At 51.3% G+C, this 26,931-nt stretch overlaps 9 protein-coding genes across 9 annotated transcripts; 6 read left to right on the top strand and 3 right to left on the bottom strand.

Moving 5' to 3' along the window:
- Positions 1 to 1,776: 1,776 nt before the first annotated feature.
- Positions 1,777 to 4,536, bottom strand: T069G_06930 (uncharacterized protein; the record flags this gene model as incomplete). Its single annotated transcript, XM_056174140.1, has 2 exons — positions 1,777 to 4,100; positions 4,152 to 4,536. The coding sequence occupies 2 exons, from the start codon at positions 4,534 to 4,536 to the stop codon at positions 1,777 to 1,779; spliced, it is 2,709 nt and encodes a 902-aa protein (XP_056027719.1).
- Positions 4,537 to 6,417: 1,881 nt separating this feature from the next.
- T069G_06929 (uncharacterized protein) lies at positions 6,418 to 7,285 on the top strand (the record flags this gene model as incomplete). The annotated part of the gene is made up of 2 exons (XM_056174139.1): positions 6,418 to 6,480; positions 6,560 to 7,285. 2 exons carry the CDS (start codon positions 6,418 to 6,420, stop codon positions 7,283 to 7,285), a joined length of 789 nt encoding a protein of 262 aa, XP_056027718.1.
- Positions 7,286 to 7,726: 441 nt separating this feature from the next.
- T069G_06928 (conserved hypothetical protein (DUF2461) domain-containing protein) lies at positions 7,727 to 9,269 on the top strand (the record flags this gene model as incomplete). Its single annotated transcript, XM_056174138.1, has 5 exons — positions 7,727 to 8,246; positions 8,314 to 8,483; positions 8,547 to 8,846; positions 8,926 to 9,066; positions 9,147 to 9,269. The coding sequence occupies 5 exons, from the start codon at positions 7,727 to 7,729 to the stop codon at positions 9,267 to 9,269; spliced, it is 1,254 nt and encodes a 417-aa protein (XP_056027717.1).
- A 1,312-nt stretch (positions 9,270 to 10,581) lies between these two features.
- On the top strand, positions 10,582 to 12,291 carry T069G_06927 (d-isomer specific 2-hydroxyacid dehydrogenase, NAD binding domain-containing protein; the record flags this gene model as incomplete). The annotated part of the gene is made up of 1 exon (XM_056174137.1): positions 10,582 to 12,291. The coding sequence occupies one exon, from the start codon at positions 10,582 to 10,584 to the stop codon at positions 12,289 to 12,291; it is 1,710 nt and encodes a 569-aa protein (XP_056027716.1).
- An 867-nt stretch (positions 12,292 to 13,158) lies between these two features.
- T069G_06926 (uncharacterized protein) lies at positions 13,159 to 15,063 on the top strand (the record flags this gene model as incomplete). The annotated part of the gene is made up of 4 exons (XM_056174136.1): positions 13,159 to 13,376; positions 13,432 to 13,658; positions 13,741 to 14,410; positions 14,520 to 15,063. 4 exons carry the CDS (start codon positions 13,159 to 13,161, stop codon positions 15,061 to 15,063), a joined length of 1,659 nt encoding a protein of 552 aa, XP_056027715.1.
- A 340-nt stretch (positions 15,064 to 15,403) lies between these two features.
- On the bottom strand, positions 15,404 to 16,652 carry T069G_06925 (lactonase, 7-bladed beta-propeller domain-containing protein; the record flags this gene model as incomplete). The annotated part of the gene is made up of 3 exons (XM_056174135.1): positions 15,404 to 16,242; positions 16,328 to 16,436; positions 16,506 to 16,652. 3 exons carry the CDS (start codon positions 16,650 to 16,652, stop codon positions 15,404 to 15,406), a joined length of 1,095 nt encoding a protein of 364 aa, XP_056027714.1.
- A 1,478-nt stretch (positions 16,653 to 18,130) lies between these two features.
- Positions 18,131 to 19,172, top strand: T069G_06924 (dioxygenase domain-containing protein; the record flags this gene model as incomplete). The annotated part of the gene is made up of 3 exons (XM_056174134.1): positions 18,131 to 18,414; positions 18,468 to 18,903; positions 18,972 to 19,172. 3 exons carry the CDS (start codon positions 18,131 to 18,133, stop codon positions 19,170 to 19,172), a joined length of 921 nt encoding a protein of 306 aa, XP_056027713.1.
- Positions 19,173 to 21,946: 2,774 nt separating this feature from the next.
- T069G_06923 (diaphanous GTPase-binding domain-containing protein) lies at positions 21,947 to 24,624 on the top strand (the record flags this gene model as incomplete). Its single annotated transcript, XM_056174133.1, has 4 exons — positions 21,947 to 22,956; positions 23,026 to 23,226; positions 23,275 to 23,559; positions 23,679 to 24,624. The coding sequence occupies 4 exons, from the start codon at positions 21,947 to 21,949 to the stop codon at positions 24,622 to 24,624; spliced, it is 2,442 nt and encodes an 813-aa protein (XP_056027712.1).
- A 619-nt stretch (positions 24,625 to 25,243) lies between these two features.
- T069G_06922 (aldolase/RraA domain-containing protein) lies at positions 25,244 to 26,127 on the bottom strand (the record flags this gene model as incomplete). Its single annotated transcript, XM_056174132.1, has 3 exons — positions 25,244 to 25,510; positions 25,669 to 25,911; positions 25,954 to 26,127. The coding sequence occupies 3 exons, from the start codon at positions 26,125 to 26,127 to the stop codon at positions 25,244 to 25,246; spliced, it is 684 nt and encodes a 227-aa protein (XP_056027711.1).
- Between the last annotated feature and the right edge of the window lie 804 nt (positions 26,128 to 26,931).

Here is a 26,931-nt window from a genome sequence, read left to right as displayed (position 1 = left end):
GCACGCATCGTCGTGGCGCCGCATTCATTAGACTTTTGGCCGAAGCTACTTGGCGGATCGCCGGAGAAACTAACAAGGCACACGATACAATGAATGAGATGGGGGATGCAGGAAACAAAAGCGAGTAGAAACAGGGACCGCTGAAGATTGCGGCTCTGCACTTCATGCAGCCTACGTGGGCTATTGAATGAGATAAATGAACATGGCGTTTTTGGGCGATTCAATCTTGGCGGATCATGGTCTAGCGTTACGATTACGATTCAATTGGTGCGAACTACTAGTTGTTTCTTCCAATGTTGACTTTGAAACTAATGGTTGACTTGCATACGCTTTTTTCGGCACTTGCGGTGCAAAGGAGTAATACTACCTTTTCATCTTATTTTTATAAGTTGCCTTCTCTGTCCTCTTACTGGCCAACTTAGTTCTTGCTCGTAGAACTTTGAGTGAGAGTAAAAATTCATTCACATGATACTCTACACTGACGAAGACGGCCATCTACAGTACCAATGACCACCCTACAATCTCGAAGACGAAACAAAACACCGAAAACCACCGAGTTTGACTTTGTAAAAAGATGCCGAACATGATTAACCCTGGATAGCAGCATTCCGACGATGCCGAAAGACCCTTGCCAAGTTTTTCCTATCCTTCCCTGGCTTGCATCTGCATATGTAACCCTCTCCTTCGGACATTCACTTCTAATTGAGAATGAGCATCTAAATTATAGGCCCGGGGAGAGAGACTGAGATACGAATTTGTTTCACGGTAGCTAGAAATAGAAGTGTAGTCCTGAAGGATTGTTCCGTAAACTATTTGGATCGTCCATCACGAGACCTTACTTTGAGAGGGAGTGGCCGGGCTTAGATTTGATTGCCGATGCGAGGGATCTTTTGGACATGTCAGGATGAGGAATTGAGAAGTGATGCTGCATAATTAATGCATGCCGCAGAAATAGAAAAGAAATAGAAAAAAAGAATTAAGAAAAAGAATAATAGAAATAAGAATTAGAAAAAGATAATGGATAAAAGATGAATTTTAAAATAAAAGAATTATATCGGAATATTTCGATGCGGAATGAGGAGCTTTATTAACCTTGTATTAAGTTTGTTTGTCCAACGTGAAAATGGATGGCAGCCATCAAGAGAAAGTACCAAACTGAATAAACACAATATTTGAACCGGATCATTCATCTTGGAACGACAATGTCCTCGATTTGTGCTATGATTGAACAACATAAAAGCTCCCCATCTAGATAATTCGTGATGTATATGATGCAAAATATAAAGAGCACCTCGTTTGCTCACTTTAATACATCGGAGTTTGTAACATATATACTAAGTGAATGCATCTAAGTTGCCATTAGCTATCTTCGTACCCCAAATGCCACCGTTTAGAACGTCGCTCTGTGTCTGCTTTTGCGATATCCGTCGGGTATTTCACCTATTTATTGTGTTTCTAATGAGATGATGTGTCTAAACATCAAGGACATGCACTCACAAGCTGTTACTTGTATAATGTCTTATAAGGATTAAGAGTATTCACTAGTTTGTATTTTCACAATGTTTGTTCGAATGATGAATGGGCCATTCCTTTGGATAAAGTTCATGGTGACAACAATGTCGTACTGCAAGACACATTTTTTTGTTCCAGATTTCAACCAATAGTTTCTAGCAGCATTTATTTTGCTATATATGTAGATGAATTAGGTCGACTACATAGTTTTTATACGGTTATATCAATATGAATCGTGTATATACATGCCGGCCCCCTTGTTCATCATGCTTCCCCGGCAACTGCCAGTCCTTGACGAGCCACCAGAACCGATCTCTGGAAAGTCTTTGTTTCCGACATTTCTGGCAGTGATATCTCCGCCGTAGCTAGGTTGGGCTTCCGCGCATCTGCGGGATCCTGCTCAGGTTCGGCTGCCAAAGGTCTAATCACCCGTATGAATGCTTCCGTCACCGCCCTTCGATCATCTCTGGTTGAGCGGCACTTCTTGACATGAATGAGGGCTTCATCGAGCTTGAAGAGAGCGTCCTTGTGATCATTCTTCTCTTTGGGATGTACCACAGCCCGCATCGCCGTCGTCTTCATGGCCAGCTTGATGCTCTCTTTGCAGGCCCGGCTGCCGCGCCACCACTGGACTTCCGATGTAAAGTTGGACAGGATAGACTTCAAGGCACTGTAGCTGGCGGAGCCGGTATATGCAAAAACCAGGTTGGAAAAGTTGTACTCGCTGTACAATAGCTCTCCATTACCATTTTCTCTGGCAGCTACCTCACACATGGCGGCAGCTCCTCGCAAATCACCATTAGCCGAGAGTATTTGTGCAGCCTTGTTGTACACACTGTCGTGGACGCGAGCACCTCGACGCAGAGCCTGCTTGATCAAATCGCCGGCGTCATCCCCTTTCTCAAGCTTTGCTAGTAAAAGAGGGGTCAGGGCTTCCGTCACATCGAGGCCTTTCACGCGAGCTTCGTCAATAAGCGATGCTGCTTCATCAATACTTGAATCTTGCCTCCTGATGTACCCTAGGACTGCTAGACGAAGACAGCGGACTGAAGGTTTCAATTCGCTCGATCGTAGTCGGCTATATGCCTCACAGACGCTCTCCCATTCATTCCGAGCAGAGAGCCATTCCATGCATTCAAAAGCATCAGCCTCAGACAGCCAGCGACGAGACTCAAGTAAAGGAGGCGGTACGTCAGTCGACTCCTTTCTATCAGTTTTACTGGGTGACAATTTCGAGATAGCCGGTGACAACTCCTGGAGATTTTGATGGAGATCTGTTATAGTTTTGTCTGAGAAGCTCCAGTATTTGCGGCATCCGGAATAGAATCGCTGCATAAAAGTGTCATCCATCTTAAATCCGGCATCATGGCAGAACTGCAGCCATGAAAACATCGACTCGAGATCATGTCGGCCTGCATGCCGGTCCAAAACGAGGTTGACCCATCTAGACCTGAGCGGTATTCTGTAGCTGCGCACAAATCTCCTAAGTAGAGCCTCAAGCCCTTCTGAGGAGCAAGTCTGCACAAATACATCTGTAAGTTTGCTAATCATGTATCGTAAGTCGTTTGACTTGGTATCGTCAGCACTCTCAAGCGCTTCTATGCCGTTACGGACTGATTCCCAGTGGCCAAGAGCAGCTTCCCGCACAATTAGCCTGCTCTGAAGCTTTATATCGGATTTGACTGCATCTGGATCCATTTCGTAAAGGCTCTTCATCTCCTCCTGAGCAAAGGCATCGTCTCCTGCTTTCAGAGCCTTGGATACCATAAGGCGACGTATTTTGTATTCGATATTGGAAGGCACAACAATTCCCTGGTATAGTCCGGCACTTTGTAGAAGTCGATACAGATGTTTGATATCTTTGAAGCTCCCCATGACCTCATCGAGACCAGAAAGTACCCGATAGAGCGTCATGCCATGCATCCAGAACCGTGCTTGTTTGCGGTCGGAGAGGAATTGAAGAAGTCGCTCTATGCCTTTCTTGTCCTTCTTCTCCCATAGCCACTTTGTCAGAGGTGACAAGACCTGAATAGGGTCTTTGAACTTTTGGAGGAGGACTGCAAGAACGGTGTCTGTTTTAGTAGGTTCGGATTCAATCGTAATTTTCAGCAGCCGCAATCCGTCTGATTTGACCAGACTGCTTAGGGCAGGGGTTGTAGGCCGTGATGCTGATAAACTTTGTAGCTGGATAAGGGCAGAATCTACCATTTCAGACGTCGAAGTATGTGCTGACTGGCCCATCTCTAAATCCTGTAGAGCTTGCTCGAGCTCTGCAATTTTGCCAATATGACGCGATTGAGTGCTGTTTTCCTGGGTCGGCATGTTTGACAAAGATAAGCGGGCCGGAACAGAGGAATCAGGCCGTAGAAGCTCGTGAAAAGATGCCGAGCCAATCCTCGAGTCTGGAGAGCGTAGTGCAGTTCTATGCAGAGACACCTTCACCCTCGTATCCGCATCCTTCTCAATTTTGCGCAAGTCCTCCTCCCTAGAACTTAGCGGAAGAGCTGGTATTGCGGAAGCTGCTAAAGATTTGAACGACACATCCAACTGCCGGATATCAGCCAATGGGAGAATAAGCCTGGCCGTATCTAATCCGAAGTTGGCTTTCTGTCCCTCTTGGGCAGTCTTCTGTTCCGTACCGGGAACCGTGATCCCGCTGGCATTTTCACGATGATCGGATGAAAATCTGTTGGTATCGACACCTCCGCCGTTCAGCAGAGTATTAGAAGAGTTGCTCCGGCGTCGTCTTCGATAGGAATTCTTGGGGCGGGAAGCAGACGGCAGCGATAAAACCTCATCCCCGAGATCCGCCAGCCTATCCTCCCAGCTTTCGCTCAGCGCAACAGCGCCCCGGCTGCTTTTGACGGTATGCAGCTTGCGCGCATTATCAATGGCAGCGCGAGCAATTTTGAGTCGGCGGCGACGCTCTTCGGCGAGGAAGACGACGGAACATGAAGTCGTCAAGAGGACGCCGCGAAGGGCATTGAGCGCCGCTTTAGACGGTACGGGAGAGGTGGAGGCCATTTCGACAGCCCATAGCTGCAGCTGGGCTTCTGGAATTGGGCGAATTGGGCGATTCTGGGCGCATCCAAGGTGGTGAAGTGCGGTTTGATCTTGTCCGGAGCTATCGTAAGATTTCTGGTCATGGCATGATGGAGCAAATATTTCGGCTATACCTCGTAGTGGGAGAATTTCAATGGGAGCTATGGGGGTACGTACCTCACCCCGCCAAAGTGTGGTGCAGCAGCACATCGGTACGTACCTCTGTTGCCCGGAAAAGGCCATGGGTAGTGTTGAGATTGAAGAAGTTTGCCAAAGGAGAGGTATTTAGTGAAGGAAAAAGGTTGAGCCGATTAATTCTTCGTTTGGTTCCAGGATGGCACCTAAAGCCGATTGTTGGAGTATGAGGATACCATATACACAGCGATTGTACCAAACCACACGAATTCACTTACATAACCATACAATTTCAAAAGCATAAAGGAGATTAAACTTGTACCTATCAGCTATGAAATAGTTCTACTATGAGTTACTTTTCTACTGTTGTTTCATTGAAAATGATCTGATATCGCAAACGTAATACCGCGCAAAATCGTCCGTTAATCCGCAAAGCCTACAGGCATGTAGAGGCAATGCTGTACCTACTCCACCCAAGGAACTATTTCTGCTCTTTTCTCATTCCATTTGACCACTGTTGCACCTAGCAAGCTTGACCAAGTCTTTGCTTGGCTCAATGGAATCCCTAGGTGGCGTCGTTGGGACGATTGCATCTATCCATCTTGTACCCTGCACTTGCACGAATGCTGTATCATCCGCAGCCGTATTTGACAGCCAATGAGAAATACTACCAATACTTCACCACAGCAGAGACGAAGGCACGTGGTTAATGTTGGAATGGAAGCTGGACCCTCCCTACCTTAAAATGGTTGATGCATATTAGGTTTAGAGCAATAGGTCAACCCTCTTCTAGGTATTCCTAGAATCCGATTACACCAGGCTATAAAAGTCTATGGAATGGCTCTCCCAAGAGATGTTCTAAATCCGAATATTCGAAGCCAATGATATTCTGAAGAACATGATATTATTACTTGATATTTGTTCATCTCGAAGTGTACTGCCAAGCTATATATCTCTTCCATCGCGCCCTGTCTGCATTTTGCACTTTACGATGTCATGATAGAGCACGAACCATCAACAATGCCGAAGAGATATATGGCTTGATGCAGGGAATTGCTTTGTAGTTATTAGACGTATTAATGAGATTATTCTGCTACTTTACAAGCCATGATCGTTGTAATAGGCGTGGTGTTTTTTATGCTAATTCAAAAGTCATGCTCGCTATTGCAGGCGTGGTGTTTGCAAGTTACACAGGCGGTAGTGAATAGAAGTACGTACTAGGTATATACGTCACGCCTATATCTTTGAGCAGCCAGGTGACTCGCAGCCGGCAATTTCTCTACCTTCCAACACGGCCAAACCCAAGTCCATCTGTGGCACAAGGCGATTTCGCAGTGTGCACGAGGGAAAGATTTTGGTTTCCTATGACTGTTGATGGAAATTTGAGGCGCACGTGGAAGAAGAGAGAGAGAGAGAGAACTTGAGCAACGAGAGTCGGCATCGAGGCGTGTTGAATCATCGTCTCTTGGACTTTTGAAGAGGATCACGGGTATAACTTGAGCATACGACCTCGAGCTTTCCATCTTTCACCATCGAGGCAGAGCCACGTCTTGTCAAGAGCGAAGCACCACCTTCGCCCTCTTTGAGCCAGCTGACGCAGCCAAAGTCTTGAGTTATCATCGCGGCGACTCGAGGAAAGTATTTGCAAGAAAGGAGCGACCGAGAGCTAGAGAGCTGCGCAAGGAAATTACAGAGCCCATCGCCAATCTGACTACAGCAACAGACAACATGGCTGATGATATGCAGACCAATGACCATCTTATTCTAGATGAGGAATCCGCACCACGCACGGTAAGTTGTATTTTTCTTGTGTTGGCTCTGTGCAAATATATTGCAGGGAACAGATACTTACTCGAGATCATGCTTGCAGGCTAGTCGAGCGAGTGACATTAGCTCGCTGCAGGACACCATGGATCTGGATGACGCTGTTGCGACAGTTCCAAAATCTAGCCGTAGAAAGACTGCTGGCGCCAAGAAGGCTACCGAAATTACGGAAGATCAAGAAGACGATAGCCAAGAACAGCTGGTGATGAACCTCCTCGACATGGTTGCGGATGCTACTCCAGATGAGTTGGCCACTCGACAAGAAAAGATAACAAGCACCTTGTTTCGTCTCAAGGAACTCCAAGACCAGCAACCACCCAAGGTCTCATTCAACCCATCCATTGCCAATAGCCGCCGTGAGCGCCTCGAGGGTATGCTCATCTACCTCACCTCGGAGCTCTCGGCCATTCCGGCCTCTAACTGGGCGTCTTACAAGAAGAAGCTCTTCAAGTTCTGCGAGTCCGAGTCCATGATCAACATGGAATTCCCACAGCGTCTCCTCAAGGTCACAGAAATTATCTATCTGCCTGAAGAATTGGAAGCCATCCCGAGAGAAGAGTTTGGCAGAATGCACAGCGTGGCGAGGGTGTGTGCCACGGCTGCCCAGGCCATGGGCCCAGACGGCGAGAATACGGATGGCCTGGCGGAGAAGTGGATTAGTGCCAAGGTGCAAGATCTTGAGTTCTTGAAGAGGATGTTTAGCTCGATGCGGAACACGTTCAGGGCCTCTGGGCTTGAGAATTCGAGGATGCCTTGGGAGACGCGAGATTAAGCCCGGGAAATGGTGAGCGAATCTAAGGATTTGTATGGATTTATACGGTGATTTTGGTGATGGTGGCTAGATTTCGGCCTACCGACGTGCTGGGACAAGTTTCCGAAGATATTTCACCGTATAATCACTAGTATTGGTCGATTAGAGAGAAGAATGAAAAATCCACACTCTCACTTATCATTCACCCGAAGCTGTGGTGATTTTGTATGACTTTGTATGAATCTATTACAAGCGGTCCATCATACAAGAATCCATCACGTGATAGCGCGGAGGCAGTTCATATCTACGACGCGCTGTCGCGCCATGGATGACGAATGACGACATCGAATCAGCTCTTCACAAGGGCGGCAGCAACAAAAGGCGTTTCTTGTGTCTTTCTTTCTCATCATAGCAAGCAATTGGTATCTTGAAATAGCACCTAAAGTTTTTGAATATTCAGTCATGCCTGCTGCAAAACGATCTGCTCCTAAGCAGGAGGCTGCTGGTACGCGCCGGCGATCTGGCCGCTTATCTAGCACGCAGGTGAAGAGCGCCTACTTTGAAGGTTCAAGTGACGACGAGGAAGAAGAAAAGGTAGTTTCTGGACGCAAGAAGCGCGTAACTCAACCAAAGAAGCGAGCTAGACATACAGAGAGCGAATCTGAAGGAGAGCAGTACAAAGAAGAGTCGGAGGAAGAAGCGGAAGTACAACCGAAAAAGAGATCCCGTGGACGTCCTGCCAAGAAAGCCAAAGAGGAGTCTGATGAGGACCAGTACAATGATGTTCCTGAAGACGAAGACGACAAGGACGATGAGGATGATGAAGAAGATGATGATGACGGACCGAGAAAGGTTACGATCATCCCATTGGAGAAGATGAGAGATACGGGAGGTGTGGAATACGAGGACCACAAGGTGCATAAAAACACTATGCTGTTTCTGCGGGACTTGAAGGCGAACAACAAGAGGCCGTGGCTTAAAGGTAAGTGGTTCGAATTCTCCAGCGTCCCTGCATCTAGCTTCACATCCGCTGATGCAGATTACTACAGCACACGATGGAGAGTACAGAAGGGCGTTGAAGGATTGGCAGTCGTTTGTCGAAGCGACAACGCAGACACTTATTGAAGTCGACGAGACCATCCCCGAATTGCCCGCCAAAGATGTCATATTTCGTATTCACCGTGACATTCGCTTCAGCAAAGATCCAACCCCATACAAGGTATGCACTCTCTATTCTACCGTGCTTCAAAAGACTTTCTTCTCACTCTTAATTCAAACCTAGCCTCACTTTTCCGCTGCATGGTCTCGCACGGGACGCAAAGGCCCCTACGCGGTGTATTACATCCACTGCGAGCCCAAGTCCGCCTTCATTGGTGGCGGTCTCTGGCATCCGGAGGCGGCATACCTGACGAAGCTGCGGCAGAGCATCGACGAAAGGCCTCAGAGGTGGCGCCGAGCCTTTGCTGACCCGCTCTTCAAGAAGGAGTTTTTCCCTTCAGTCAAGGCCAAGGATGGGGTCGAGGGTGTGGTTAAGGCTTTTGTGGCGAAGAATCAAGAGAATGCGTTGAAAAAGAAACCAATGGTATGTCGTTGCTGTGTCTTGTCATTGAATGCATTCTCCCACGTTTTTATCTAATGGTTGGCTGACTGTCTATTACTAGGGCTACGAAGTTACGCATCGTGATATAGAGCTCCTCAAGCTCCGAAATTACACTGTCGGGACCAAGATCGATGACGATCTGCTAAGCAGTGACAATGCGCAGGCAAAGCTTAAGGAGATCCTGAGGGGACTGTCTGGTTTTGTATGTCTTTCTCATTTGCTACATTAATCTATTGTCTCTCTCCGTCCAATTTTGAATATATGCTAACTGTGGCTTAACAGGTTACTTTTCTTAACAGCGTTGTTATGCCTGATCCTAATCTCGACGACGATGAGAGTGATGATGAAGACGACGAGGGGGGCGAGGAGCAGCATAGCGGTGACGAAGAAGAGGACGAAGAATAACTGAGTAGCTGTTTAATGCTGCAATTTGGCTAATTTGCGCAAATGATGTATCATACATGTTTACACATGCAGGGATGACAATGCATTTATAGGTATTTTAGAGGGCAACTGGATATATGGCTCAATCTGACAGGCTGCATGTTGTCTGAGCAACGGAAACAAGCAAGCAATTCACCTTTCTTATCGTGCACAGTCCCTGTCGAAATCTCACCGGCCAAGCTCTTAGTGGACATGGATGAGAACAAGGGAACAGCCTCCCAGTTCAATCGAAGCCATTATGCACTATCGGCCGGCACATGAATGTTTGGTGCTGCAAATGGCACGCTGACATGGAAACACAGCGGTCTCACCGCATTTCTCTCTCCAAGGCAGCAGTCAAAAACTCCCAAGCAGCAAGCGTGAGACCAGGAGCGTCACTCAGTGGGGGGCCACGCACTCTCGGCAGAAGGCGATATCTGACACCGAGTCGGACGATGCCACCCAAACTCAGCCAGAGAGAGGATGGATGTCGCCGAAAGGGACCGGCAAAACGGCCCGTTGTTGCTGTCCCAGGACTGTCCAATGGTAAGATGAATAGCCCCCCAAGGATGGTGGTAGTGGTGGTGTCCCCCCGCTTCCCCAAGATCGATCGCTTAGGCTCTCCGCATCTCCGGTTGATCCTCAAAGGTTGTGTTGCTGAGAAAAAGGTCATAGGTTCGACACAGGCTATTAGCCGCAGGTGCACATGGCGTGTTTTGAAGTGGTGTTGTCCAACGATATTTGTTTGCTCTTTCGTGGGGGAACCCCGAAAGATAAGTAACAAATCGCATGACATAACGACGTCGTCCTGGAAGTCTTGGGATTCGTCGCCTGCGAGTTTCAAGGTTACATCTTGTGTTCCTGAATTTTGACACGTTTATCAGACAATGTGGTGTTTGCCCTGGTTCAGCTATACTAGTCCACGTCAAAGTCCGGGCAGACGCCAGGATTGGAGAGTTTCTTATCCGTTAGTGGTGCAAATGACTGTGCGCGCGTGGCGGCGTCCGGCGTGGTTGAACGAATGCGGCCTTAGACACACGGCTTACTGAGGGGTCGCGGTGCGTAGCTAAACGTCATATAAGAGACTGTTCGACTTTCTTCCCGTTGAACGAGAGTTGGAAGCGTTTTCTGATATAAGCTCGCGTTCTAGAGTGTCTTGTCTGCTCTCTTCAGTTTTACACAATTGCTGAGTTGACATTCAAATTTTGATAATACATATGTGCTGATGCCTGGTGATTGACATCATCACACACTTGGTCGAATAAAATTACTTTGAAAAGAAAATAAAACAGAAATGACCCCAATTGCAACAAGCAATGGCGCCGCTAGAGGTGTTGCCGATGGCCGGCCTCGTATCCTCATACCAGAAAAGGTTTCACCAGACGGCATGGCAATGCTGGAGCCGCACTTTGATGTGGATGTCAGGCTGGGCATGACCCCGGAGGAACTCACTTCTCAGATTCCGGGGTACCATGGTTTAATCGTCCGGTCCGAGACCAAAGTAACGGAAGAAGTTCTTCTTGCTGGCAAGAAGCTCCGCGTGGTGGCAAGGGCAGGTGTCGGTGTTGATAACATCAACGTGCCAGCGGCAACCTCGCGCGGCATCATCGTCGTCAACTCGCCTTCGGGGAACATCCTCGCCGCTGCAGAGCATACTATAGCCTTGCTGCTTGCTACTGCTAGGCATATTGGCAGGGCAGATGGAAGCTTAAAGCAGGGCGGTTGGGAACGGAGCAAGCTCGTCGGTATCGAGGTGGGACGGAAGGTCCTTGGCATTGTTGGGTTGGGCAAAGTCGGGATGAATGTGGCACGAATGGCAAAGGGCCTTGGCATGCAAGTCATTGCGGTCGATCCCTATGCAAACCCAGACATGGCACGTCAGGCGGGTGTTGACTTGGCGTCCAACCTGAAGGAGATCCTACCCGTTGTGGACTTTCTCACCATCCATACACCACTGTTGGCAACGACGCTCGATCTTGTTGGCGAAGAAGAGTTCAAGTTGATGAAGAAGACTGCAAGAGTGCTCAACGTCGCAAGGGGAGGTGTATACAATGAAGCAGCATTGGTCAAGGCCCTCGACGAAGGGTGGATTGCTGGCGCAGGAATCGACGTCTTTACTTCGGAACCTCCAAAGCCAGACTCGGCGGCTGGACAGATAACCAAGCATCCCAAAGTTGTGGCCACGCCTCACCTGGGAGCCTCTACGGTCGAAGCACAGGAAAACGTATCAATAGACGTGTGCACACAAGTGCTCGAGATCTTACGAGGCGGCCTTCCCACCAGCGCCGTCAACGCACCAATCATTCTGCCCGAGGAGTATCGCAAGCTCCAGCCGTTTGTGCAACTGATTGAGAAGATGGGGCGTCTCTACACGCAACATTTCGTCCGGACCAAAGGAGGGATGGTCGGCGGCCGCAACTTTGAGCTGATCTATCACGGTGACTTGGCGGGAATGTCCAACACGAAGCCGCTGTACGCGGCGCTGGTCAAGGGCTTGGTCGCATCGTTCAGCGATTCCCACGTCAACATTGTCAACGCCACGCTGATTGCCAAGGAAAGGGGCATCAAAATTAGCGAGACGCACTCGCACCAGCCGGGCGAGCAGACGTATGCGAACTTGGTGACACTGAGAGCACACGCGGAGGACGGCAGCGGAGAGCAAATCATTGAGGGATACGCCTCGGGCAAACGGTTGTACATCTCCAAGCTGGACCGGTTTAATGCAACGTTTACTCCTGAGGGGACGATGATTTTCTTGCACAATTATGATGAACCGGGCAAGATTGGAGGTGTTGGCATGGTGCTGGGCTCTCACGGGATCAATATTAGGTTCATGCAGGTCGCCAGCTTAGACGAAGACTCGAAGCAAGTGGAAGCAGATGCGGTGAGAAAGGGAAATGAGGCTTTGATGATTCTGGGAATAGACAGGCCGGTAGATGAAGAAGTGATGGAGGGATTGCGTAGGTCAGAGGGAGTGCTGGACGTGGTGTTGGTGCAGCTGTGATTGTATCTTATCGATTAACCATTGATGATATAACGGCTGGGGCTTCAGCTCAAGTTTGGCGTTCGCATTGCTGCTTTTGGGTTGGTTCAGAGAGAGACATTGGAGAGCAACAGCACGAATCAAGCATAGCTTAAATACTACTCTATTCAGTGGTCCCATTCTGAATCAGCTGTAAACAATGCTATGATAGTGGAATGGGGAGTGAGTGTGTTTCAACCAGCCAGAAACACTGAGCTCTACCTGTCTAGAGGGCGTACACATTGATGGACAGGTACGTACAGTGTACATCGGCCGTAGTGCGCTCTACAGCACCTGCTGCCGTACTGCCGAGCGTGGGGCCGCTTTTGGCGCAGGAACCAGGCCAGTCGTCATTGGCGCACGGTCCACTGGATTCCACCGAGGCCGCTAACCTTCCAGCGGCCCACAGGGCTCGAGCGTCCAAAAGCTTCCCGAGAGTTGCGCTGTGTCTGGCTTGAGCTCCGAACTTGGACCTTTCTTCCTGGGCAGAACCAAAACTTTCTCATCTCGAAACCTCGCGAGGTTGCGCAAGGGCTTTGGAACCCCCCGAGGCATCGACATCGGCCCTAACGGACGAGCTTCTCTTTTCATTCTCACTCTTCCGCTTCTTCTATTTCTCGGTCATTGATTCCTTCCATCTCTTCGACGTCGTCATCGCGTTTCTGGCGACATCGCACGCTACGATCGTCCGCCCGCGACCGTCAGCAGCCAGTGACTGCGGGTCCTCTTTTTCAATCGCAACACCGAACGTGCCTTCTCTAGGACAATTGGTCGGACACTTGACGGCCTCGATACCGGCGGTCTACGCATTCATCACTCGATCCGAGCCAGCCAAAGATTAATCCTGCTATGCCGAGGAGAGGAGCACCCGGAGGGCTTGCCAGCTTCCGCCCTGCTGTTCTCGGCCTGGGGCGAGTGCTCGGTCTCTGCTTGACGGCTTCAGCAGCGCCAGTGTCGTCCTTGGCGGCGCCCGATCACCATGACACAAACACTCCTGTGTGGGTGCTGGCGGTCTCGTCGATGACGCTGGTTCTCCTAGGCGGTGCTTTTGCAGGCTTGACTATCGCGTATGTTTGTCCCCAACTCAAATATCCGAGGCATGCGAAACTGACATTGCGGCAGATTGATGGGCCAAGACTCCATTTACCTCCAGGTCCTATCCGGCGACCCCAACGAACCGCAACACAAAAACGCAAAACGAGTCCTCACGCTGCTCAACCGCGGAAAGCATTGGGTGCTCGTCACCTTGCTGCTCGCCAACGTCATTGTTAACGAATCGCTTCCCGTGGTGCTGGACCGCTTCTTGGGCGGCGGTGTTGCCGCTGTTGTGGGTAGTACAATTCTTATCGGTGAGCACCCCTGGCCTATCCTTGTCGTTTATCTTTGGTTTGCTTCCGTTGCCGCGTTTCCCAAGACTGACCTTGGCCGCAGTCATCTTTGGCGAAATCGTGCCTCAATCGGTGTGCGTGAGATATGGCCTACCTATTGGCGGATACATGTCCACGCCCGTCTTGATTCTCATGTACCTCTTGGGCCCTGTAGCATGGCCCACTGCGAAGCTGCTCGATTGGATTCTGGGAGAGGATCATGGCACATTGTACAAGAAGAGCGGCCTCAAGACGCTTGTGACGCTACACAAGTCTCTTGGCGAAGTATCGGAACGATTGAACCAGGATGAGGTCACCATCATCACCGCCGTCCTAGATCTCAAAGATAAGCCCATATCGGAAGTCATGACGCCCATGGACGATGTATTTACTCTTGCCGAGGACCACGTCTTGGATGAGGCTACCATGGATACGATACTCTCTTCCGGATACTCGAGAATTCCAATCTACCGCTCCGGCAAGCCGACCGACTTTGTAGGCATGCTTCTCGTCAAGACGCTCATTACGTACGATCCCGAGGACCGGATTCTGGTTAGAGACGTGCAATTGGGAGCTGTTGTGGAAACACGCCCCGAGACGAGCTGTTTGGATATTATCAACTTCTTCCAAGAAGGCAAATCGCACATGGTGCTGGTCTCTGAATTCCCTGGTTCTAACCACGGTGCTCTTGGTGTCGTCACTTTGGAAGATGTTATTGAAGAGCTTATCGGAGAGTGAGTAGAGTAGATGGGGCTTTTGTTTCCCTTGTCCCCCCTTCCCTGTTCTTATCTTTTTTTCCGACTATCTGCGGCGCACTCTTGGTTACTGACACGAGATATGCAGGGAAATTGTTGACGAATCAGATGTCTACGTCGATGTACACAAGGCCATTCGGCGTCTGACCCCTGCTCCCCGAGCTCACCGTAGACATAGCGACGTGCCAGGCGCGGGTGTGGCTGTTAGGAAGACGCCAGACCATGCCAGCAACCATAACCATAAGCATGTAGAAGGTCAGGATGTCGAAGTCGGCTCCTACAAGAGCGACTCGGGCCACCTTGAGCGGCCTCCCAAAACTGCCGTGTTTATGAAGCGCCAACACTCAGCAGGACCTGACGGTCGCATGGGGAAGAACCCCGTACCTGTGAAAGCTTCACTCGACGAGATGCGACAGCAGCTGAAGCTTGGCCCTGCGAACCGCGCGGCGAACCCGTTGAGCAGCACGCGAGGAAGCGTATTCAAGATCAAGCAGGGCTTGGGAACGACGGTAGTGACAACCACGACCCCTGACGCAAAGGTGGCTGGTGTCGACACAGAGAGCGTGGAGGAGCACAATGAAAACACGCCGTTACTGGGCAAGGGCCAGAACGGTGCAAGCGAGCGGCGGTGATACGAAATGCGGACTCCCAGTGTGCATGGAATAGGAGGAAATACGATGGAGAATGGATGATGTCAAAAGAAAGAGGGCACAGAGGGAACCAAAAATGTTATGCAGGTCACCGGTCGCAAAAAGTGCAGTCTCATTTATATATTAGCGTTTTGAAAGGGTTCGGATGCTGCTCATCGGCACGGAGAACACAAGCCCTTGTTCTCTTTTATTTCAATATTACATGTCTCTTTTATATGCTCTACGTCTTTTCTTCTTCTTCTTTCTTTGGTCTGGACTCTATTATTCTATTACCTTTGGAATCGTCCAACCCTTCTTTTTCTTTATCTCTCTCTCGTCATGTCTAATCATACCAAATAGCATTCATGCCAAATCCCGGCTCCGGAACACGCACTCTCGCAACACGCGCCAAGAACTCGTCCTGCCACCGATAAATCTCCAGCCATCCCTCTTGGTCGTCGGTAATGGCCACCCACTCGTCGGACCAGTCGCTGGGCGCAACGGCGTTGCTGTGTCCGCCGCTGGTGGGCGTGGGATTCAGACAAATCTGGCGCTCGATGGCGCCGCTGTCGGCCAGCTTGAAGGCGGCGACGTAGCCCGTCAGGTCGAAGCTGTTTGCGCGGGACGAGGCGAAGAGGTACTTCCCCGAGTGTGAGAGGGCGCAGACGTCGGCGCGATACTGGGTCCAGCGGTCGGGGATGCCGGGGGGGATGAGCGGGTAGTGGCGGTGGGTGAAGACGGGCATGTGAGTGGCCGGGTCGATGAGGTACTCGCAGATGCGGTTGCCCTTTTCCATGAGGGCGTAGAGGTAGGATCCCGAGGGGTGGATGGCGACCCAGCGCGGGTGGTCGCGCGGGTCGGGGCAGTCGACGGAGCCGACGAGTTGAAGCTCAGGAGAGGAGGCATCGAGCTTCTTGTGGACCCAGAGCTTGTTGGCCTTGAGGTCGGCGGAGTAGAGGTACGTCTCGGTCGGGTCGAAGACCATGCCGTGGATGCCGCTGTCGGGCTGGTACTCGTAGTTTTGGACGTTGTTGGTGAGGGCGCCGGAGGTCGGGTCGGTGGTGAAGACGGAGCCGTGGCCGGCGTGCTTGTAGAAGGGGTTGCAGTAGACTGCGTAAGGGGGTTTGCGGGCGGGGAGGAGGAAGATTGCGCGGGTGTTTGTTTCGGAGGATGCGGCGAGGGCTGTTTGTTTTTGTGTTAGATGATGGGATATTTAGGGTATGAGTTGCGTATAGCTTAGGTAGCTATATGAGATGTGAGAACGTACGGTGGTGAAGCATGGGGTGAGACGCTTGGTGGACAATGTCGGTGGGAGAATTGACTTTGAAGCTGGACCACTTCTTCATGGCGGCACCGTAGATGGCTTTCTTCTCATGCTATTGTACAAAAATCTTATTGTCAGTATACTCAAGTGAAGAATAATAAAGGTTGACAGCTGTACTGACGTCAAAGGCCATCCACGAGATGGGCTCATCCTGTGCAATCTCCGTGCGCGCAACGAGCTTGAGAGTCAGAGCCTCGTCGTCGAATGCAAAAGTGAAGATTGCGCCAGGAGGCGTCCACGTGCCGACCATGAGGTGATGGACCGGCATCTTGGGCGATTTCCTATGGTGTTGTCGAGCTTGGTGGTTTGCGACGTGTGAGAGAGCGGGACGAGGATGAGCTGAGGTTGAGAGTCTGGAGGTGGGATTGCGAAAGAAGAACCGTGTGCAGGAGCCGAGATTACGATGACAAAAGAAAAGAGAGCGTGATGGCTTCATCTGCACATGACGTTTGAAGCTGGCAACTGGAATCAATAGCCCAAATGGGGTTGTCACGGTAGTAGTATCAATCAATGGATAGTAATGTAATTGCTTTGTCAATAATATCTCCTGGATATTCTTTTACCCCCGGTGCCTGCATCATCATCGGCTTGCTACTCCAACAACCCCCAAAAATCCCGAAGCTAGTGCCGTGATCCCCTTCCTATGAACTTAGCGCCGCCATATCCGAGGCGCCGAATTGTAATTAACGAAAAAATCATACCATAGAAAAAGAAAAGTCCGAGTGACTTAGTATTGGAAACACGGGCATTGGATGGTTGCCGCGCGCTGGATCCGGAGAACAAAAAAATCGCGGGGCAAAAAAAGAAGAGCTACATAGAAGAAAATGTGGGGGAATACGCGCTAGAGGGGAAGCAAGTGAGGGGCTTTTGCCGCCGGTTTGTAGGTTCGGTAATTGATTGGGGTGAATGGGAATGGCAGGGCCGGGTAGATAAAGGATGTAGCCGTGAAGGGGGCCGGAAGGGGAATCCGGAGGGAGTGGGATGGGAATTTAATGGTTGAATTAGTGGGAGTTTAGCTGAGTTTACATATGTTGAATGACGGTAATAGAGAAGAGATTAATTGCTAAATGAGTTACATGTAAAAGTAATTAGAAAAGCTGAAGCAAAGAGAGGGAGAAGAAAGAGGCAGAAAGAAATGTCGCGATATGTTCTGTACATGATTCTATCCAGGTACCTGTAATGTAGTATGCAACCCACCCCTGCAGCAAACCTGCGGCAATACCCAGGAGATACAGTGCATTACGGCTGTCCCGCGCCTCGTTTCGCTCGCTAATAACGAGTCCCGACATCAGCTCCCGGACATGCTTTCCGTCGTTTTGGGGTCCCAGTCTTAAGCTAGGGTCCACTGACGACGGGGTGGCGCGGGATTGGGGGATTGGGAGAGAGACAAAGCCTTTATCCGCCTGGGGGATGATGATGGCATGTGAGATCAAGTGGGATGAATACGGAGATGCTGCTTGGATGGATTAGTCGTATTATAGCTATTAGACACACTAATTCAGATACTATTACGGAGCAACTATATACTTGCAGCTGCTCGTTCTCTTATATATATCTCTCGATGGATGCCATTTCCCGTCCATCTCTTACTCTCCCCATCTCTTCACACCTCACTCATCCTTTCTAAGATAGACTCTCTTGATACCTTGGCATATAACAACTTCATTCATCACATCTTATTGATTCAACCTCACCTCATCTCATCTACACCTCTTCTTCCTCTCATCAACCATCAACACCACCAAAATGGCCACCAACGGCACCACTACCAATGGCACCAACGGCCAAAGCAGCCGCTTCGACCCGACTTTCACGCAGCGCGTCATCGACACCATGGGCCCCAACATGACGCCGCGCAACCGCGAGGTCATGAGCTCCCTGCTGCGACACCTGCACGACTTTGCGCGCGAGGTCGAGCTGACGGTGGACGAGTGGATGACGGGCGTCCACTTTATCAACGCCGTGGGCCAGATTTCGACCAAGACGCGCAACGAGGCGCACCGAGTGTCGGATGTTCTTGGTTTGGAGTCGTAAGTTCTCTTGTTCTTGTTCAACAACACCATAAACTCACATCAATACGCAGCCTCGTGGATGAAATCGCCAACAAAATCGTGGCCGAGGGCGACGTCGACCCGACCTCGTCCTCCATCCTCGGCCCCTTCTGGTCCCCCAACGCCCCCTTCCGCGACAACGGCGCCTCCATCATCCAGGATCCCAACCCCTCGGGCCGCGTCGCCCTCATGCACGGCACCATCACCGACCTGCTGACCGGCAAGCCCATCCCCAACGCCGTCTTCGACATCTGGCAAGCCAGCGCCAACGGCAAGTACGACTTCCAGGACCCGGAGAACCAGACGCCCAACAACCTGCGCGGCAAGTTCAAGGCCGACGAGAACGGCAAGTATTGGTTCTACTGCTACCATCCCACGGCGTATTCGCTGCCTACCGATGGGCCTTCGTATAAGTTGCTGTCGCTCATGGACAGACATCCCATGCGACCTGCCCACATTCACATCATGGTGAGTTTTCCTTTCCTGGATATATAAAAAGAAATCAGTATATATACGGAGGCTAACATCACCATCAGGTCACCCACCCCGAGTACAAGGGCTGCACCACCCAGCTCTACCCCAAGGACGACCCCTGGTTGGCCACCGACACCGTCTTCGCCGTCAAGGACGACCTCATCATCGACTTTAAGCCGCTCAAGGGCGACGACAAGGCCGAGCTGGATCTCGAGTACAACGTCGTGCTGGCCCCCAAGGGATACAAGGGCAAGCAGTTTTAAAAGCAAAGTAAGATGCGAACCAGAAGGAAGAACAGTTTAGCGATGAATTTTTTGTTTTCTTTTGTATGATGTATAATGAAAGAACTGCGCGCGCTGGATATGGGATTGTACACAAGGAAGATTGAAAAAGAAGACAATGAGTTGGAGGGGGGGGGGGGGATCATGTGTATTATGTATGGAGGTTATGGCATATTCACCTACCTACCTGGGTAAATCTGCTCAGGCTGCATAGACTGCAATTGACAAATTAATTCCATCTTATTTTGAGTCTTGGTGCATTTAAATGGTGATGTAGTGGTGGTGCTATATATCCTTTCTGATTGAAACCCCTTGCCTAGAGTAAATCAACTTTATGCTGTTGGTTTGTTGCTTGCATGCATGCAGATTGCAGTAGAGACGTGAGGCATAGGTACATGTACATGAAGCGCAGTGACATGTCAGTTATAACTATGACTGAGTCAAGGCATTACATTCTAGATACCAATGCGAAATAGTAGGAAATTCACTCTTTTCTTGCTTCTTCTACTCCCAAACCTTTCTGCTCTGTTCATCTCTTCTGTCTAAGTTTCTTAATATTAACGTCAATATCCTGTTGGCACCGCGCAAATCCATCCTCCCATTGTTCGTCTTCCCCTTCACACCCCTGCAGCTCACCCAGGAATGATAACTCACACGTGCGCCCAAAACTTGACTCAGGCATTCGTAATGTATGCCTTGCTTTCCCTTCTTCCTTGCACGGACGAGCGCCGAGTATCCGCCCCCCTCTCTCTTATCTCTCTCATGCCACACATACATACGGCACAACATAGGCTACTCCGTAACATATAACATACAGACATACATACGCACTCACTTACATATACACGTACATACATAGACGCATATGCATCTCTCAAGGTTCCCTCCGTCCAATCCATCCTCAAAACGAACAAAAGACTCCCCATTGGACCGTCAATTGACCAACCGCGTTGCAATCGCCATGCCACGATTCCTCCTGCACGCCATTCTCACCAATCGCACTCACCTCACCCGCTCACCTCACTCGACGCAAGATAAACACAGCCCGCGCCCCCCGCCATGTGACGAAAGACGCAGCTCTCAATCTCGTCACAATCACATCCAATTCCCTTCCTCATCCTTCCTTTTTCTTTTTCTTCTCGTTGTCTATATTACTTACTATACACGTACTAACCCCCTTCACAAAAAGCCTTGACTCTCACCTCGACAAAAAACCACCAAGCAGGGATATTCACTCCTCCCAGCCTCTTCACCAGCCTCTCTCTCAAACTTCCCTGTCCACAACGTACATCATAGCCCACCAAAGGCAACAAAAAAGAAAAAAAGATGCCACCAGCGTAGAAGTCAAAACGGCTCTACGGAAGACATACCGCATCATCCGACTGGTCCATCCACACACACCACATGTTTAACAAAGTTTCCAAGGGAAAAAAGACCTCACTTGCTCAGCTCTCCACCACTACCACCAAGAGAAAAACACATGCACAAGTCACCGTCCCTTTTTTTTTTTTTTGCTTTTCCCCAGAAACCGGCACATCTTTCTTGCTGCATGTCTCACCTACGCACCCTCTACCTCTGGCCGCCACGCGCCGCAACGCCAAAAACGCCGCCAGGGAAAACCCACCCGCAGCCCCGGCGCAGCACCGCCCCCGGTTCCGCGTTTGTTCTACTGTAGTGTTCTAGTCGCCCCCCAAAAGAGCACGGGCAGCTTAGCACAGCTTAGCACAGCTGTAGTTGTAGTGCAGTGTGCTCCGTAGTGTAATACTCGTATATACTGTCGATACCTACAGACAGCAAAACGCACCTTTGTATGTACGAGTACAGCTGAAGCCATCTGGAGTCAATGTAAGAAAAAAAGGTCCCTACGCACATGTACATGCCACCATGGATGCCTCTAGCACTAGCAGCCAAAGTAAAAATCCACGTACTACTGCACAAGACCCCAAAATGCTTGCATGCCCACCAATACACCCCGGTCACACCTCTCCCCGTTACCCCGGCAACCGCCTCCCCCACATCAACAACAGCCCGCCACTTCCAACCCCCCCAGCCCAGCAAAGCAAATCCGACCGCGCGACTCCCTGAAAGGTCGGCGCTCCCCTAAAGGAACCTCCCCAATTACTCCACTTGACGCAATGCCCATACTCTTGCAAAAGAACATGTAGGCGCAAGTCAAGGCAAGACAAGGTTGGTCAAAAAAAAAGGGTCACCCCGACAAAAAGAGAGAGCGAGAGAGACACAAGCAAAAAGCCTTCCTTCCTTTCCAATGCCGCGTTGCCTTTCGTAGCTTCGAGGCATCCCCTTTCGGCGCGCTTTCTTCCTTTTTGCTTGTGCTTCCGTCATCCTTCCAACTCACTCATCAAGCTATCATCAAATTCCCCTTTCTGGCCCGTCAAGGGCTTCTTTTTGTTTCTTTCTTCTCTTCTTCTTCTTCTCTTCTTCTTAGCTTTCGTCGCGTTTACCATCATCATCGTCATCATCGTATCAGCCGGCTATACCTTCCTGTATCTGTTCCACCACATATCTTCTACTTCTACTTCTTCTTCTCCCCTCCTCGCCCCAATCCGAGACAATCAATACAATTCCTGTCTTGTTGTTTGTGTAACAGGCAGCTTTTCGCATAGGACGGCCTGGTTTGTGCAACGCAAAAGCCGATACACGCACCCCAGACAGAGAGGAACAAAGGGGGGCAAAGGAAAACGAAAGGAAAGGAAAATAGAGAGCCGGGTTCTGCTCGACGCAGCAAGCCGGGTGCCATGGCCTCGAGCAATGGCGTCTACAACAATCCCACGGCCAACTTCAGCCCTCCGCGGCACCGATCGAAGCCGTCCGTCCTAAAGTTCATCCACCGCCGAGAGCAGTCCGCAAACGACGCCCTGCAGCTGCCCAAAGCTTCGCCCCTGGAGGCCCAGTTCTCAAACATCATGCCCGTCGGCAACTTCGCCAGGCACTCACACAACCCGAGCGCGCTCGGCGAGCTGCAGCATAACCAGCAGCTGGAGCCGGCCCCTCGACCCTCCCGCAAATCGCGAGACGAACGCCGACCAGACGTCGAGCCGGCCGGTCGCGACGAATCGCCCACCAAGAAGAGCCTGTTCCTCAGCATGACCAAGTCGCGCGACTCGTCTCCGACCAAGAGCCCCAAGAAGACAAAGTCGGGGGAGAAGCTTACCGGTCTTCTCGGCCGACCCAAGACGATTAAGAGCCTACACAAGCTAGTGACGGACGGCGACGACGGAATACAGTCGGGAAAGGATAAGGAAAATAGAACGCCGGATGAGCCGCGCAGTGCCACCCTGCCAGTTTACGCCCAGTTCGCCAGCAATGAGTCCATGAATTCTCTCGCGCCCCCCAGCCCAACTAGAAGTTCGAGGAATTCCTCTGAGAGGCGCTCAATGGCCAAGGAACGACCGCGTACTTATATGCATCCCACCAGGTCACAGCAGGACATTAAGAAATCGTCCATTAAGTCGGAATCACCTAGTGGGTCAAAGTCGGCATCGTCAAAAGGCAAGTCCATTCGCGAACGAGGCAAGGTCTTTGGCGCCTTTGCCAGCTTCGGTCATGGCCGGTCCAAGTCAGAGACGTCGACCCCCCGAGGCGGCTCGCCCACGACAGCAGGCCACGTCCTGGACCTCAAGGACATCAACAAGCAGCTCGAGGCACTCCTAGATCGTCGAAATATCCCAGAGAACCAGCGCTACAAGATGCGGAACCTGAGCGATACCATCAAGATGGAGTTTATCAGACAGGACTGGGCCGAGATGCGAGCCGCCAAATTGGAGCGCAAACAGGATCGTCCACGAACAAGCCTCAGCAGTAACAACACTAACAGTGCTTCTGCTGCCGCCTCATCCTCTTCCGCTGCCGCCGCCGCCGCCGCGAAAGACTCCGCCGTCGTTTCCGATGAGGAGGAGGAAAAGCCCAAGCGGAATCGCGGCAGAAGCTTCACATTCTCTCGAGCGAAAAAGGAAAAGGAGCAGCAACAAGGCCGCTCAACGTCAAAGGCCCGCTCGTCGTCAAAGGCTCGCTCATCGTCAAAAAAGTCCACAAAGGGGGAGAGCACGCTAGGCCGTCATTTCAGAAACAAGTCGGCCGACAGCGTGGCCAGCGACCGGCCGATTTCGAGCGGCAACTCGTCCGCTGGGAGCACGTTGCTGTCCAAGATCAAAATGCAGCAGGGTCCGGCCGACTATGTCGCGTATCTTAGAAAGGTGCGCCAACCGCAGCAGTTTGAGGTGGGCAAACTTCATAAACTAAGGCTGCTGCTGCGGAACGAGACCGTTGCCTGGATTGAAGAGTTTATCCAATACGGGGGGATGAAGGAAATTGTCGGGTTGCTGAATCGTATCATGGAGGTGGAATGGAGGTAAGTTGCCATATCCCGTCAAGCAATGTTTTCTTCTTCTTGTTCTTTCATTCTGTTCTCACTCTTCGTCTTCTCTGCTCCCTCTCTGTGTGACTTTATTCGTCTAACCTGATAAATAGAGAGGAGCACGAAGATGCTCTCCTCCACGAGAATCTCCTCTGTCTCAAGGCCCTGTCCACCACGGCAAAGGCCATGGAGTATCTCCACTCGGTCCAGGCGGACCTCTTCCCAAAACTACTACACCTACTCTTCGACCCGGAGAAGAAGGGCCCCAGCGAGTTTACTACGCGCAATATTGTCACGTCGGTCCTGTATACGTACATCGAGTCCGCCTCGTCCGCCGAGCGCGTCATCAGAGCTAGGAGCGTCCTGAGACACCTGCGGGACCCCGAGCCGGAGGAGTCAGCTCGACCGCTCCCCTTCGTCTTGGAAATGAGACAAGACCGGCCTTACCGCGTCTGGTGCAAGGAGGTAGTCAGCGTGACCAAGGAAGTCTTCTGGATCTTTCTCCATCACCTCAACGTGGTGGCGCTGACGGGCGACCCGGACAGCTCAGGCGATGCAGGCATGGGCCGTCTTACCAACAACGACGACGAGCAGTATGCATACATGCGCCGCCATTTCCCCCAAGAAAAGGCCCCGGTGGCCGCTGCCCCTTATGTGGGCGGCGTGGAGTGGGACGCGACCAATTACCTCGCGTCTCACCTGGACCTGATGAATGCCATCCTGGCCTGCACTCTGACGGCCGACGACAGGAACCGCCTTCGAGCCGACCTTCGAATTTCGGGCTGGGAGCGCTGCATGGGCGGCAGCTTGCGCCTGTGCAAGGAGAAGTTTTACGGCAGCGTCCACACCGGCCTGAGGACCTGGGTTGCCGCCGCCGCAGAGGACGGATGGGACGTCAAGGACGTGCGATACGGGCCGCCTGCTGATGCCCGGTCCCCGGTCAAGTCTGGCTCGCCGCGAAAAAAGGTTGAAGAGCCGGCACCAAAGCTCGACATGCCCAAGCTCAACTTTAGCTCAAAGAAGACACCACAGCCACCTCCACAAGATGGTTGGTTATGAGGCAAATGATGGGAAGCTGTTTTTTTACGTATTTTGGAGAAAAAGATGCTCCCGTCTGCAACATGCTTGGTAGCGTGGCTCTATGTCTTCCGACGACGTAAGAAACAAAAAAACAACCGCCTTCAAGGACAAAGGAAAAAATATAGGCAAGAAAAAAAAAACTAAACAATCAGAGAAGATTGCCAATGGGGGTATTTTTTATTGCTGGCGTCTCACCCCCTTCTCCCTGAACTCATGGGGCAACAACAAAACCCGGTTTGAGGTGGAGAAATATTGGGTAGTGGCAAGGATCATCTTTTTCTTCTTCTTCTTTTTTTGTTCTCTCTTTTGTTGAAACATTGGGGCAAGGGTTCTTCTGTATGATTGCATGTTCATGAATTAATGACACGACTGAGCCTGCGGGCCACTTCATCTATAGGTATTAACGAAATTTGAGCCAACAAGCTTTGCTCCCAACTCATGAGATTTAAAGATTTCTTTCGTAACCAAGTTATTCCAAAATAGGATGCTCCGGTAAGAGTAGAAGGGGGGGAGGGGCAGGCCCTGAATATTCTATACTATTTCAGAAGAAAACTTACCTTACCCTCGCTCTGAGCCCGCTGACTTGCTCGTCTCACGCTCACCGATGTAGTTTGAACGCTTCATAGACCGACATGCCCTTCAAAACGTCTTCCTTTACCTTGTCATCCGCAGCAACAAGACCAGGTAACAGCTCTAGAACCTGATCGATCTTATCTCGGGGAATAATCACAACTCCGTTGCCTGGGTCGCTGAAAGCAACGTCGCCTGGGTTGATGTCGACCCCATTGACCTGGACCGTCACCTGGGTCGCCCAGGGCACGCTGCCGCCGCCAGATCCTACGGTGGAGGTGCCGTAGCCCCAGATCTGCAAAGCTTAGGTTGGTGAAAAGAGCTCGTCCCAGGGGGGAGGTGTGTCAAGGAGTGTTGAGGGCGCCAAGGAAGAAGAGGAAGGAAAGGGGGTGCTCACATCAGGTTGCAGGGGGCTGTGGGAGGGAACGGGGAATGATGGTGAGGGGTTCTTACAGGCAGATTGGTGCTTCTCAACTCGTCCAGGTCTCTCACTCTTCCGGCAACGATGATGCCTGTTACCTGGCGCACTTTCATCCTGAGGGCCATGATGCCGCCGCAGACTGCGTTTGTTTGACCCGGAGGCTGCTTGAGCACGGCAAAGGTGCCAGGCTCGGCCAAATCAGCCCAATGGACGTCCTTGGGGATGTTTTGCGGCGGGAGGCTGCCACCGCCCTCGCTAAGGCCGGCCGGCTGCCCCTTTGGAGCAAACAAGACTGTGAATACAGGAGCGACGGTGACCCGTGACTGAGTGGCTTGGCTCGCTTGCTGCGGGCTGTATGCTACGAGGTCGGCAATGTAGCCCGCGCCGGGAACTTTGAGCTTCAGCAGGGCGTCCGAGATATCACACGCCGAGTACTTTTCGAGCTGCGCAATGATGCTGCTGGAAAGCGGCGGCGACTGGGACTGGGCCATGGCGTGTGTGCTATGATGTCCGGTATTTTGATATCTATCGAAGGGGGATGATCTCACGTCGGCATGTGACACCAACGCCGCCCAAATATCAAAACAAGGGCTGGCCGCTGGAAACTGACGGAGGCTTCTGCCGCCACTGCTACGGGGTCCGGGGGATATGCAGCACCAAGTCTGGTGCTATTTACAGCAACTTTGCTGGTTGAAGGGAGCTCTCCTCTCCTGTCGTGTCCTGTCGTGTCGGGGCTTGTCTCGCCGTAGTCGGGCTGAGTCGGCCGAGTTATCGGAGCGCGGACGCACGAATGAGAAGCACCTGAGGGGCGAGAAATAAGTCGGTGAGCGCAACCAACTCAAAGGGCCCGGGGGTGGGTTGAGGCCGGTGGTGATGCGAAGGAGAAGTGGAAATGAGATGAGCAGTTGAGGCTGGGCCAGGCCGGGTTACCTTGACCGAGTCGCCACAGACCAGGGCAAGCGGTGCAGATGATTCGTGCCTGCTTCGGGGGCTGGACGCTGGATGATGATGCCTCAGGCGGCCGGTTTTTTGTGGCAAGCTAGACAGGCAGGGACGCAGGGACGCAAGTAGGAAAGCAGGTAGGAAAGGCAGGCGGGCAAAGCAGGCAGGTAGGACCGGGCCAGCAAACGATGGCAGGTCGGGGGGCAGGCAGGAGCGATGGAGGGTTGGCGGGCTGAGGGAAGCATGGAACTGGAAGCGGAAATACCTAGCGGCGGCGGCAATTGGAGGAAGCGCTGAGGTGTACGAATACAACTCTTAGTACGCGTACAGGTAAGATATAGATAGACTGTACT

Source organism: Trichoderma breve, chromosome 4, assembly GCF_028502605.1.
Source record: "Trichoderma breve strain T069 chromosome 4, whole genome shotgun sequence".
Taxonomy (NCBI): domain Eukaryota; kingdom Fungi; phylum Ascomycota; class Sordariomycetes; order Hypocreales; family Hypocreaceae; genus Trichoderma; species Trichoderma breve.
Note: the sequence above shows the minus strand (reverse complement) of the source record. Positions and strands in the feature narration are given on the sequence as shown.